We start from the raw sequence: 15,169 nt of genomic DNA on the forward strand, positions 1-15,169 counted from the left end.
TTTTTAAATCGTCATTTTACTAATTGTAATTGTGATTGTAAAATTAGCCCGTACGAATGGCCTGCAATTTTTTTACAAACAAAGTTTTTTACAGATTGATTGTAAGCACTGAAATTTCGTAATTACATTCTCCTTTTAAAAAGGTTTCACCAATTGTAAGCAGATAATTCATTATGATTTTATTCCTACTTCTTTAGTCTCTTGATAATTTTTTTTTACCTACAGGGATGAGTGCGCTTGTCCATTTTCTCAACGCAAAATCAATACATTACGTAAACTGGTATTTATACGCTACCGCATATCAATCTATCTTTGCATATTTAGATAAGCGAAATAAAAGATCTTAATAGATTTCATCTGATAGCATTTTAATAACACGTCAATTCCAATTGAAACTGGAATGTTCTTTTCCGACACTGCTTACTCAAAATCATTTAAAAATGATTTCGGACAAATAATACATAGCTAACAATGTCTAGCAGTGATTGACACGTGACAAGTTATGTAGGTTATACCTATCTTAAATGACTCCTAGAATATGAAAATTGACTATTTTCGAAATGTATAATTATATAAACAATTAATGTATATAAAGATTTGTTAATATCCGATTAAAAATTTGTTGTTTTCCACATGAAAACCTAGCAATGACAATGCTGAAACAGCGTCATTATAAAATCCACTTTATAGAATAAGATTAATCACATCAATAAAGGACGATATTCCACTAAGCATTTGATGCAAACGAAGCGAAATTTCAGTTTGGTACCATTCTGTTCTCGCTCACGAACATAACGTCATGAGGGTGCCGTTGTTATAAATAGACATTGATGTGGTTGCGTGAAGAAATTCGTGATCAATGTTATCCATGCTTAATGTCTCCAATTCTATATTGGTATTCATGTTGTAATAAGTGTTGTCTTTGAAATATGTAAATATTAATACCTTTTAATCAGAAGAAGAATAAAAAAAAAGATTACGCTTTGGTCATCCGTTTTGAAACGTATTGACGTATTGACACATTACTGTCAAAAAATAATCGGACACGCGTGGAGAAAATTTGAGGATTTGAAACTGAGAATAGCTAGTTTCATGCACTCACAATGAGCCTTGTTCTTTTTTTTTTGAATTCTTGGGTTTAAGAAATATTTCACGCTACAATCAGTCTTCTTAATGACAATACATTTTTCCGATCAAAGTATTAAAGTTAAAACAAGAATTTCAACTTTGTCTCTTTTAATATTGTACCTTTAATGTGTCCAATAGTGTTTAACCCCGCAGTAATAATAATTTATTAATTTTCTTCAACACCTTATTGAAAACCTGAGAATAACTACAAATCTATAACATTCTACACATGTGCGTTGCTTTTGCAAAGACCATTCGAGAAAGGTAACAATATAAAGGCAAAGCAGGAAGGTGATGTGATCAATGAAGGACAAAGAAAATAATTGGAATAAGAATTTGCATAATTGTCAGCAGTAACACAGCTATAACAACCAATAGTAAGAAAGAAAGAGGTGTCATTAGAAAACACAGAAACTAAACGAATAATGCGCGGCGTTGTCGTTATGGAGTTCGCTTTGTAATCACCACCTCCCTGGTTCAGACCACCGCGGGCATGTTTAGCAAGTGCCTGCACCACAGCTACGGTTCCAGCCATGTCATGTGATGGTAGGTATTGCCGGTGTATTCCTAATGTATACATTAGGTATACACACAGCAAAGGATCCACATGAAAACAATGTTTCAATATTAAAAGAGATAGCAGACAATAAACATGAGAGCTCTTGTGGGCGCAAGCATGTAACCATTGCATGTTTACGAATTGAGCATCACTACTGCGTACGATTTTATAGATTTGCAGAATCACTCATTTTTACGCCTCTACTGTAGTTATTTTAGTGTAATACCTCTCTTCAACGACATTTCGCTGAAGAGAGTTCATACAAATCCACAAGATAGCTTTTATAAAAATTAATTCTCAACAAAAGAAGAATTTACTCACCAATCTTCTGCGTCATCTCTCTTTGTTAGTAATTAGCATCGATAATTAAAACTTCGCAAAACAGCGCTTAGGTTGCATTATACAAGGCGCCATATAATAATTAAAATAAGATTTTCTTGTGTTTTATGTCTTTCTAATAATTACCCGGCTTTGTTATTGCAATAAATGGGATTAATAGTTTATTAAATAAAGGTATTTTAATTTTAAAATAAAAAAATTCCGGGAGTCAATGACCCATTAAGGCGATTAAAAAATTTAAAGAAGTAAAAAACAAAGTTGATAGCCGATAAGACTAGTTAGCAATGACCTTTTATCTGCACCTTTCTTTTTTCTGCTTTTTTAAACATCAATGCAGTATCTGCACGTGAAAAGCATAAAAAGGATGGTCTATTACAAGAACTTCAACAGGTTGATGTAGGCTCCTATTTTAACTGGTGCTGTGTAAATCAGATGTTCTTTTTTCACTTTTATCACTATATAGGTATTTGTTTTCATTTATGAATGCCACCCCGTAGCCACTGGGGAATAAGTAAACATCTTAACCAAATAATAAATAAAACAAAAAATCAGAAGAAGAATGACAAACCTGGCAACCTCGTTCCCAGTGCCCGTCATCTCTTTCTTTATTGGGACAGCGAGACAAACATAGCACTAGAGGATGCATCTACCATATGAAACCTTATTGGTTAGAATATCTCGCATAATTATTGTGCCACAAGCAGACTTTTTTGCTAGGAAATGAATCCGTGATGACAAAGGTGAATGTTGTGTGAAATAAGATGACGGAGAGTTAATGAAATGTTTTTGCTACCTTATGTTTTGTCTTGTTAATAAAAATATGCAATATATTTGAGATGACAGGGTTTATGTTGAAATAAGTAAATACCGGGGAAAGTGAACAACATCTAGCTAGCTATACTAAACATATGTCAAGATAAAACCAACCAAAAATATATATATATATATATATATATATATTGAAATATAATCTTCTTAATGTGTTATCTCTTCTTCAAAGAAAAGCGCTCAATGCGTTCACAGAGCAAAATATATTAAAATATATTGAAACCATATAAAACCATATAAAATATACATAAATATAGTTGAAATATATATGTGGATGTATATATGTAATATAAATACTGAACAATATATAAATATAAATATATATTAAATAGAAATTTAACTATAGAGCTACTACAAACTATAAACTGCGTATGCTTATTGAGTATAATCATCTATATTATAATACCCGTATACGTCTGTCTGTCTGTCACGCAAAATGGTAGCTTAGCTGTGCAGGTAGCGAGACGCACGTGATGCGATAAAAAATGGACGGACAAACCCGTGGATTTTACCACAGGCTAATGACTAGTGTATATAATTCAAACAGGGAACAGCAATGGCCGTAAAGCTCATCAGTGTCGTCTACCGGTTATACCACTTATTGTTGTGCTACGACTTTTCGCAAGTTCATTTCATCGATTTAACATACGCTTTTACCCTACTAGTATCAGTTTGTGGTTAGTCTGTATGTTGCATAACTTTTAATATTCCTATTGCAGTTGATAAAAGTCTGAAAAATTGAAATTGGTAAATGTAGCATGTATAAGTTATTGAATCTCTCTGGTTGCATTACAATTCTTCTCCTAACTGTCACTGGATATGCATACAGTAATTATGCAGGAATTATGTGCTTTCTTTGACTGTATTGTTATGAAGGGGAGGGGTCTCGAGCATGATGCTTTTCACCTGTAGGTTTATTATACATTTATGATAATTATTTAGCTCGACCCAACTAGCTACTTGAAGGGGTTTTCACGAAGCGAATTGTGAATGGCGAATTTAGCGGCGAAATAGCTACGATTTCCACGGGAAACAAAAAAAACATCTAGCGCATTTAAAGTGCTAAATCTAAACACTTTTTTGGGTATTAAAAAAAGACAATCATTTTGAATTTTTTTTAGTATACTGAATTTTTCTAAGAATAAACACTAAAGATTAACGTTTTGAGTCGGTAAAAGTTTACAGCGAAATATTTCGCTGAAAATAGCAACTTCTTTTTAGCAGCAAATAGAAGTAGAAATGTGTGCAAAGTGCGTAAAATTTCGCTGTAAAGTAAATTAGAAATTACTGCGTCTGCTCAGATACATTAAGCCGGTGAATTTACCGACCAATTTGCTTCGTGAATCCTCCCTCCCCCTTTAGTTTAATACTTTTAAAATCGTCCAGGGAAAATAGAGTGGAGATAGAGATAGAGTGTCAGTGTAGGGCCTAGATGCCACAAGATCAATGGTATTTAGACTAAAACAATTAACCTCAGGAAATTTCTCAGAAGCTATTAATGCGATTTGATCCAATTATTTGACCAATCTGAACACACACTGTAAATAATCTAATTCTCTTGAAATACTCACGAATAGATTGTATTCTCCGCTTGACCGGAACGTTCCGTCGCCATATTTTTGCCATTAATCTTGCTGGTTGGCAAGCTAGACACTGTAAAACAACCTGTAACTATACTTTTTGTATAAGTCATGTATTTGATTGGGTAAGAATTATTTTATTTTTATTAGCCAGCTAGCTTTAGCTTAATAAAAGTGTGAAAAGTATTTCTGGCTAGCTACTAATAGAAAGAGATAACACATCTTTTTGGTGTTGGTTTCTGGAATTTGCTCTTTAGAAGCCCCTTCTATCTATGTTAAGTTTCCTGAAAAGTTCCTAAAGTTGCTCAAAGCATTTTGTCCAACACGAAGAAAGTGCGGCAAAAATTCTTCTTGTTGTAACGTGATAATCTTCTGTGATCAAATTCGAATGGATTTTTCACAGTCAAATCTTGACTGTGAAAAATCTTAAAAGTTACAGACAAATGCACTTTAAAATGCAGCCAATGGGCGAAGATCAACCAGTGTTTAAAATATACTTATTCGAGACCAGATAAGACAGAAAATTGTAAATAGACGAGTTGTAAATAGACGAGTTCCAATGTTTACATTTTAATAGATTTGTGCTAAGAACATTTAATTATGGTAAAAAACTTAGAAACTGTGGCTAGTAGCATGTTTTCACTTATACATCGAATTCGGCGGGGAAGAAACACCTTGTACAGACTGATTAGTTCTGTAATGCGATGGGTTTACGTCGATGTAGATATTCTATTCTAGCGTCATAATATAGCGTCAAAATTTTGTATAAGAAAGCAAACAAAAACATTGAAACATGAGATGGTAGTCAGCTATAACAACTGTTCACTCGCACCCGTGGTTGAGAGTGTTTTAAAATGCAACGAAGTTCCGCGGAGGTAACAACAAATTTAATTAGGGCGCCGTATCGAGTAATATTCGCGTATCCCTCTATACGGATTTTTTTATGGTTATTTATTTTTATTTTCGAGAATTTTATTTATCTGTTGCCTTAATGTGAGTGTTAAAACCGCTTCGGTTTTTTCGTTTATCAAATTAAATTGGGTGAAAATTTTTTTCACAAAATTGACCAATGAATAAATATTTTTATGAGAAGTGTTATTTGGTAGATGTTTTTATTGTTGACATTTTAAATGAAAATAAAGGGTTTTTTTTACAGCTGTGCGTCTTTTGAAAATTTGATGAGAAAAGACACGTATCCTCCTAACATTACATATTCTACTAACTAAAAATAATTCTCGTTTTTTATTCAAGTTGTCGTGAACTATATCACGAACTTATAACATGACGTAATGATAGAAAATTCAATAACATTTATATGAACAGTTTTTTATACGTATTCGGCACAATGAACTCACACTCAGTATGTGACGTCATAATATAGATAATAGGTTATTTGTTTATATTGTAAAATAGGAAACTTCTCGAATAGAACATTCGAGAACATTATGCTAGGCATATATATGAGCGTTCGAGTTCGAGCAAGAGTTAAGTTAACGAGGGAAGAGTTATATGAAGATACGAATGTAATACGAGACGATTTATAAAAAGATATACGAGAAAACAAAACTATCGAACTTTATTGAGTCCATCGCAACATTTGGTAGCAGAGGGTGGTTGAAGTTCGGATTTTGTTTATATCTACATTTAAATCAAGAAGAAATGTGATTTTGTTCACGTTACACAAGTGAAGAAGAGATTTGGTTTGTCTACACTTGAGTAAAAGAGAGATTTGTTTACATATTTCAAAAGCCCTTTACAAGAAGAAACACAGAGAGAAATATTTGAGTTGAACTAATTAATTATTTATTTGGTCGATCAAACAAGTCAAGAAGAAAAAAGGAAAACTCTAGAAAGATCATCTGTTAAAATAAACATTCTAGGAGAAAGAAAAATTTCTTTCTTGAGACGGATTAAAGAATAGAAGAAAATTCTTCTATAGAAGCGTAACCATGACGATAAGGCAAAAGCTTGGGATCGCAAAAAAGAAACTTGAGACGAAAATTCTGGAAGTCAACACCTACATTAAAGATGCAAGTAATCAAAACGAAATAGACTTAGTTGCACATATAGATGAAACGACAGTAAAAATTGAGAATTTCAAGAAACATTTGAATAATTTGGAGAGCTCGATAACAGATAACTCAGAAGAAAACGAGAAATTCTGGAGTGATTATGAGACATTTGACGATTTGTTGTCGATGGGAGAAGGGCTCCTTATCAAACTGAATTGTATCAAGCGGCTTTCAGATGAAAAACGAGAAGCTGAAGAACGAGAAAAACAACGCAAAGCCGACGAGCGAGAAAAAGAAAAGCAACGCGAAGCCGATGAACGAGAAAAAGAAAAGCAACGCGAAGCCGACGAACGAGAAAGAGAGAAACAAAGAATACATGAGCTGGAGAAATTGAAACTAGGAATGAGCGAAAAGGAGAAAGAGAGACAAGATCAATTGCAACTGGAAAAAATGAAGATCGATGCGGATGAAAGAAGATTAAAAATTCAAGCAGATGAATCTGTTGAGAGGGAAAGAATGAACGTTGAGAAAATGAAAGTCGAAACTGAGGAGAAACTTCGTGTCATCGAGACAGAAAAAATATCTAAAACAAAAGTTGGTGTTCGTTTGCCAAAATTAGAACTAAGAAAATTTGATGGCGATGTCCTTAAATGGAGAGAATTTTGGGACACATATGAATCTACGATACACAATAACCCAGGGTTACAAGATGTTGACAAATTCAAGTATCTGAAATGCCATCTTTCCGGACCAGCGAGTGATCTGATTGCTGGAATTGATATTACAAATACAAACTACGATATTGCAATCAAACTATTGGAGAAACGTTACAGCAGAAATCACGTGATGCGCGAAGCCCACTATTCAAAACTTATCACACTTCAATCACCAACCTACAAAACAACGTCACTTAGGGCATTTCATGACGAAGCCGAAAAACACGTACGAGCGTTGGAATCCCTTGGGACTAACGTCAATACTCCTGAATTATTATATATTTTGAAATCAAAACTTCCACGATCCATTCTGGAAAGACTTCAACAACAAAAAGACAACAATAAGGAATGGACAATGGAGCTATTTAGAAAAGAGCTTCAAAACTACGTGGCGATGAAAGAAGACACAGAGTACCAATTGCAATTGAGCAAACCACCTTCAGAAGAAGAACCTCATCGCAAGCACAATAACAATTTCTACAGAGGTGATCTATCAATCTCAACTGGCCATTCACTCCTATCAAATGGGAGACGAAACAATAGACGAAAGAATACCTGCATTTTCTGCGAAGAAACCCACTGGAGCGACGAATGTCCGAAGTACACCACTATATCAGCCAGAAAAGAAATAATCAAAGGGCGCTGTTTTTCTTGCTTTAGCCCGAATCACCAATCAAAGGAATGCAAAAAGATGAAATCATGTTATCATTGTGGAGAATCAAGGCGACATCATCGAAGTTTGTGTCCTCAGAAGTTTCCGTCGAAAGTCGAGTTAAGTAATGAAGGAACGTTGCAACAAAGAGAAAGTGGTTTGATATCCGTTGGAGAGAAGACAGTCATGCAAACGGCATTAGTCCAAGCGTCTAATCCTACAAACGCAACATTCATGGAAACAAGAATTTTACTTGACTGTGGTAGCAATCGTACATACATAACAAAGGAACTTTCAGAGAAATTACAGCTGAAAGAGATTGACAAAGAAACTGTAACTACGTACACTTTTGGCTGCAAGAAACCGAAAAGCTTCTTGTCAACCTTAGTAGAATTAAATCTTCAGAAGAATGATGGAAAGCCGTTACTAATCAAAGCACGAGTTGTTCCACATATAACTGGGACGGTTGAAAGAACCCCCATCGACATAACTCGAAGAAGAAAATTGGAAAGTAATTTTGAGCTATCTGACACCCTACCTACGACCCTACAGACGTCAACCCTTGGCTTACTCATTGGAAATGACCACTATCATGACATTGTACTACCAGAAAGGAAGAAAGTCGATAATGGTTTGTGTCTTATCAACTCTTTGTTTGGTTGGATCCTTAGTGGCAGAATTTCAGAGAATGAGAAGCACACCAGTGATGTGTCTATGTTTGTGATGACAAATACTACAGCTGATCAACCATTTGCAGAGATACAAAAGATGAAACCTCTAGATGAATGCGAAAACCTTGAACCTGATATTGAAGCATTATGGAGCTTAGAAACTATTGGTATAGACACCAAGGACAAATCAGAGAGCAACGTATTACAAGCGTTCAAAGAAACAGTCAAAATGGAAAACGGAAGATATCAAGTTTCATGGCCTTGGAAGGAAGATGAACCTAATTTACCAGATAATTATGAACTATGTAATGGAAGATTAAAGTCTTTGTATAAGCGTTTGTGTGAGAAACCCCGACTACTTAAAAAGTATGATAAAACTATCAAAGAACAATTAGAAAGGAGCGTCATTGAAAGGGCCCCAAAAGAATATCAAGGAAGAGTCCACTACATCCCTCACCATGTCGTCGAAAATCCTGAGAAAGATAAGATTCGGATAGTTTATGACGCATCAGCCAAGACGAAAAAGAGCAACCAGTCCTTAAACGAATGTCTTCATCGAGGACCAGTGATATTAGAAGATCTTGCAGGGCTACTAATGAGGTTCAGAACCAAGAAGATTGGATTGATTGCCGACATTGAAAAAGCATTTCTGCAAATTAGTATACAGCCTCAAGATCGCGATGTTACAAGATTCCTATGGCTAAAAGACATCAACCGTCCACCAACTAAGGCAAATCTTGAAGAATACCGCTTTACCCGAGTACCATTTGGCATCATCTCAAGTCCATTCTTACTCGCAGGAACCGTGCAAAATCATTTGGAACAGAATGGCACACCAGAAGCACTTCAGATAAAGGATGATATCTATGTCGATAACCTTATCACTGGAAAAGACGATCAAGAAGAAGCAAAGTTATTCTATCACAAAGCAAAAGAAATCTTTAACGATGCCAACATGAATTTACGAGATTGGAAGTCAAATAGTGAAGAGTTTAATGAAAGTCTACCATTAGAAGATAAAATACTGGAAAAAATACGAAGGTGCTTGGCATGACTTGGAAATCGAGAAGAGACACCCTGCACATAGCAACACAGCGATTCAACGCTCTAGAGGCAGCTTCATCTAAACGACAAGTATTGACTACAATTGCATCTATATTTGACCCACTTGGGTATTTGTCACCAGCAACGATTGAAATGAAATTATTTTTGCAAAGACTTTGGATACATGGACACAAGTGGGATGACGAGTTAGATAACTCTCTAAAAGACGAATGGAAGGCAATTATTACTAAAACCAAAAACCTTGCAGATATTGCTATACCAAGATACGTTGGAAGTGAACATTTAGAGCTAATTTGCTTCTGTGATGCATCCGGAAAAGCTTACGCTACAACAATCTACCTTCGATCAATCAAAGACGAAAAGACAGTGGTCAACCTAGTATTTGCAAAGTCAAGAGTTGCTCCAAAGAAAGAATTGACTATACCACGTCTTGAACTACTTTCAGTTTTAATTGGATGTCGAAGCCTTGCGTTTGCTAAACGGCAGTTGAAGATCCAAACAATTAAATGCATCTTGTGGACTGATTCGATGTGTGTACTTTCATGGATCAAGGGCACAAAAACAAGTTCAGTCTTTGTCAATAACAGAATATCAGAGATCAAACAATTGCCGAACACCACAATCAAATACATCAACACAAAAGAAAACCCAGCAGACCTACCAACTAGGGGTCTATCGAGTGAAGCCTTATCAAGTTGCAACCTGTGGTGGCATGGTCCAAAATGGCTAACGAAGGATCAAACATTTTGGCCTGACTGGAATATACCTGAAGTGAATCTTGACGAAGCACCCAAGAAAGACGCATCAAAAACCAATGTTTTGCATGAGTTTGCTGGCGCTGTTCAACAAACAATGAAACTACAACTTCAATCACCGTTCATGATTGAAGAAACGAGATACTCATCACTGAAGAAACTGTTACGAGCGACCGCATATGCGAGCAGATTCATTCAGAGCACAAAAGGAATCCGACCAGCTAGCAATACCTTAATTGCAAAAGAGATAGAAGAATCCGAAAAGAAATGGATCAAGTACGTACAGAGTAAACATTATGTGACAAAGAACAAGAACCTTGTAGAAGAACAAAGAAAATCTCAGCTCAATCCAGCATTAGATGATGAAGATATAGTAAGAGTTCATGGACGATTTGCAAATGCGGACCTAGAAAAGGACACTTTGACACCCATTTTATTACCAAGAGGAGAACATTTTACCAAGTTAGTGATTGAAGATCAACACAATCAGATCCATCACAGTGGAACTCCACACACACTTGCTGCAATCCGACAACGTTTTTGGATTCCACAAGGACGAGCTGAAGTCAAATCAATCTTAAGAAAGTGTCTAGTCTGTATCAAACATCAAGGTGGACCCTACAGAGTTAAACCAATGGCACCCTGGCCTAAAAGCAAAGTCAACAAATCCAAAGCCTTTATCAACACAGGCCTGGATTACTTTGGACCACTTTACATAAAACAAGGAAAAGATCAACAGAAGTCCTGGGTATGTTTGTTCACATGCATCACTACTAGAGCACTACATCTAGAGTTAGTAGATGGAATGTCAGCAGAACATTTTCTACTTGCACTAAGGAGATTTATCGCGAGAAGAGGAAAACCGAACCAGATTGTTTTGGACAATGCATCTCAGTTCAAAGCTGCAAAAGAAACCATTGATTTGGCCTGGAAGAGCACAATCAATGACCCAACCGTTCACAGTTATCTTGCTAATGAAAGAATCGAATGGTCATTTATCATAGAACTTTCGCCTTGGATGGGAGGATTTTATGAGCGCCTTGTAGGAACAACGAAAATGGCACTGAAGAAAAGCATCGGTAACCTACGACTAACGAGTACACAACTTCAGACAATATTGACCGAGATTGAAGCTACACTAAATTCAAGACCTTTAACCTACCTTGGCGACGATTTAAACGATCAAACTTTCATCACACCAGCACATTTTCTGTCTGTAAATTCCAAAACGGGATGCCCTCAATTCGAAAGACAAGAAGATGACGACCCAGACTACAACAATCAACCACTGACTGAAGGCAAAAAACTGTTAGAGATATGGAAGAAAGGTAACAGACATCTCGATCAATTTTGGAACATATGGAAAAATCACTATTTACTCAGCTTACGAGAAAGAAGCCAAACATTCATGAAGCACTCGAAGAAACAGTCATCAAGAGAACCAAAAGTTGGAGACATCGTACTTATCAAAGATTCAACACCACGAGGAACCTGGAGAATCGGAAGAATTGTGGAGCTTTTGAAAAGCAGAGACAATCAAGAACGAGCAGCAAAAGTCATCCTTCCAAACCAAAACGTCCTACAAAGATCACTCGTTCATCTATACCCGCTTGAAACAAACGACGAAGAGACCAGCAACGTTGCAGAACACTCAAAAGAAAATTCCGGCGCTACACCGCTGAACGAACAGGAAAATAATCGCAGAAGAAATTCGAATTCTCGACCAAAACGAAAAGCAGCAAACGAAGCGAGAGATAGAATCTTAGGACACTCTATACAAGAATGAAACCTTTGGTGTTGGGAGTGTCGTGAACTATATCACGAACTTATAACATGACGTAATGATAGAAAATTCAATAACATTTATATGAACAGTTTTTTATACGTATTCGGCACAATGAACTCACACTCAGTATGTGACGTCATAATATAGATAATAGGTTATTTGTTTATATTGTAAAATAGGAAACTTCTCGAATAGAACATTCGAGAACATTATGCTAGGCATATATATGAGCGTTCGAGTTCGAGCAAGAGTTAAGTTAACGAGGGAAGAGTTATATGAAGATACGAATGTAATACGAGACGATTTATAAAAAGATATACGAGAAAACAAAACTATCGAACTTTATTGAGTCCATCGCAACACAAGTTTTTTACTTTTGAAAACAGTATACTAAAATTGGAATTTTAGTTCTAGCCAAACTTAATGCGTTTTCTAATGACTACTTCAATCTTAAATTTAATTGCTCTGTTATGTAGCTCCCATATATCAAACAAATTTATTTTTGTTTATTCTGTACTATCAAACACAGAAATCAAGTTGGTTATAAAAAAACAAGGACAACCTACCACATAAGTCATACGTAGCTAGCCATAACATCACATGTTTTGAAACAAAAATTGAGAATTCTGAAATGATTTTCAACTTGCATGTCACAAAACGGATTAACAACAGAAATTAACCCTATTCGGTCCGGGGGGGCGGATTCCGCCCCCCCTGACGGTTTTTTTGAAATAACTCCTGTATGCTTTGTTATATGGCTATGATACTTACTGAGTTTCAACATTTATCTATTAGACACCTGCATGCTAAATGTTTAGGTCCCATACCTTTCAGAGGCTTTGATATTGGCCATTACTCGAAACTACCCCTAAAATCTCTATGAAATCATTATAATGTGGAAAATATAATAACTCCTGTTAGGATTATCCTTAGAATTTGAAACTTGCAACACAACTTTGTTTCATCAAGAAGAATCATTTTGAATAATTTTGACACGTGACTAATCCGATTTCCCGGTTTTGTCGGATTTTACCCGAAAATCGAAAAAAAACCGGATTTTTGGGCAATTTTTGGCAATTTTTTATCCGATCCATGTAAAAACCGGAAGATATGTTAAAAAAGTTTTATTTAGCTTTAAGAAACTTCAAACAGAATGTAAAAATTCGCTCTAGAACAAAAGTAATTATTTTTTAAGCAGATAGTGGCATTTTTAACAATTTTCAAGCTTCTGATGACGTCACAGAAAATGTGCTGACGCAAACAAAAATTTAGTGCCGCTATTTTGTTCCTTTTATGACGTACTATAAGTGTGCCAAGTTTGATTCAATTTGAACAATCCTATGAAAAGTTATTGAGGGGGGGCGGAATCCCCCCCCCCCGGTCATAGTATGTTCGAAAAACCCCGGACCGAATAGGGTTAAGTTATGAAAAAGATATTTTGTTGAAAAATTTTTAAAAAGTGCAAACAAAAGAAAAAATGTATATATGTATGCAATATATGACACTCAGAAACACATTGAAGTGATAAACAAGCAGATTAACCTTATTAAGCTAGCTGTTACCTAACAACAGAACGTGTAACATGCACAAGCAACAAAGATTGTTAGATGCTTCATAGAAAATTTTTAAACAAATAAAGTGCGTCTTGAACCAGTAATGGTGAGAGGTACACGTTTGTGTTTTACAAGCATATCCATTTATGGGGTCAGCCATTTAGAATAGCAAACCATTAGGGCAGCCACAGGGACATTTTGCTTTCAGAAGTTCCTTGATTGTTAGTTTTTAGCAAATAATTATTTTACCAACACTCTTCTGGAAATGTTAACCACATCTTGGATGATAAAGTACAATATATGTAGATTTGCGGAAGACTTTGGACCATAGTTTAACTGGGAAAGTTGGTAAGTGAAGTATAAGTGGTTTTATGCCATGATCATTTGTTGCGTAAACAAACTTTATTAAAAGTAAAAAAGCAGAGGTAAACAAAAAATTATTTCGTGGCAGCCAGAAAATAAATTTTAAGCTAGAGAAAAAAATTTATAGATTTCTAAATCCTAAAACCTACTAAGTTAACTACTTGGATAACAAATAAATAACTATACTTCACAACTAAGTATCTATATATCTTTAGAATTTTCATAGCTGTATGGGGTGAAACTAAGTGGACTTTAGATGTACTCACCAGTATACTTTAAGAATAAGGTCTTTGACTTAAGAAAACTTAGAATATTTTACGTACTATAGAATTACAACATTTTAGACACTTTGTTTAAACTTCTTTTATCTTAAGAAATATCTGTAATGACCAACAACAATATTTTTTTCATGTTTCAAGTCTCTTTTCCAAAACAAACTACGAGTTTCGAACGATAAAGTTTGTTATGATGAGATGGCGCTAAATTTGAATTAATATACAGACGAGAAACATATAACAACAAATCGAGCGCGCAATATTGTGGCTTCATTTTTATTCACATATCTCTCTTTACTTTCTTTATCTTTACTCACAAAGTAAATATCAATTTGTTAAGTACGTTCGGTAGCTAGTATAAAGTAATAAAATTATGTTCGTCACATGTTGTTCAACATTTTTTGCTATTTTAATCTTTAACTATTTCCTGATTCCTTATTTTGACCATATTGACCTGTGACCATCACAATAAGAAGAAATATATTCCATTGTTTTTAAAACTTAGCACTCAAGAAGATGTAAACAAAACTAACATCAAATTCTTACAACTCTACGAGTATTTTTCATCATAAACTTTTTTTCAGCAGTTCGCCTCTCCTTTAAATAGTTTAGATGCAACAAAATTGAGTTTAATAAAGTTGATCGGGTATTGTCAGCAATACAAAAGTTTCAGTTTCAGCTAATCATTGTTATCTCGTAGACACCAGATATTGATAAATAGCTAAAGTGCCTGTCCCACAATGGGATTTTTCACTGATCTTGAGGGCCTTACATCTCTGACATAGGTTGGAACCCCAACTAAGCTAAATTGTTTTGTTGCGAATATTATTTCATTTCGAGATTTAACAATGTCTTTCCTGAAACACAAAGCAAAAAAAAAGTGAAAG

The 15,169-nt window shown here is 35.1% G+C and overlaps 2 protein-coding genes across 2 annotated transcripts; both read left to right on the forward strand.

The window, feature by feature from the left end:
* The first annotated feature begins 5,701 nt into the window (after nt 1–5,701).
* On the forward strand, nt 5,702–9,980 carry LOC130642082 (uncharacterized). The gene is made up of 2 exons (XM_057449157.1): nt 5,702–9,657; nt 9,839–9,980. The coding sequence occupies exon 1, from the start codon at nt 6,384–6,386 to the stop codon at nt 9,537–9,539; it is 3,156 nt and encodes a 1,051-aa protein (XP_057305140.1). The 5' UTR covers nt 5,702–6,383; the 3' UTR covers nt 9,540–9,657; nt 9,839–9,980.
* Nucleotides 9,683–12,091, forward strand: LOC130642387 (uncharacterized). Its single transcript, XM_057449473.1, has one exon. It carries the CDS (start codon nt 9,683–9,685, stop codon nt 12,089–12,091), a length of 2,409 nt encoding a protein of 802 aa, XP_057305456.1.
* Nucleotides 12,092–15,169: the final 3,078 nt, after the last annotated feature.

The sequence above is a fragment of the Hydractinia symbiolongicarpus genome, chromosome 4, assembly GCF_029227915.1.
Source record: "Hydractinia symbiolongicarpus strain clone_291-10 chromosome 4, HSymV2.1, whole genome shotgun sequence".
NCBI classification, from domain to species: domain Eukaryota; kingdom Metazoa; phylum Cnidaria; class Hydrozoa; order Anthoathecata; family Hydractiniidae; genus Hydractinia; species Hydractinia symbiolongicarpus.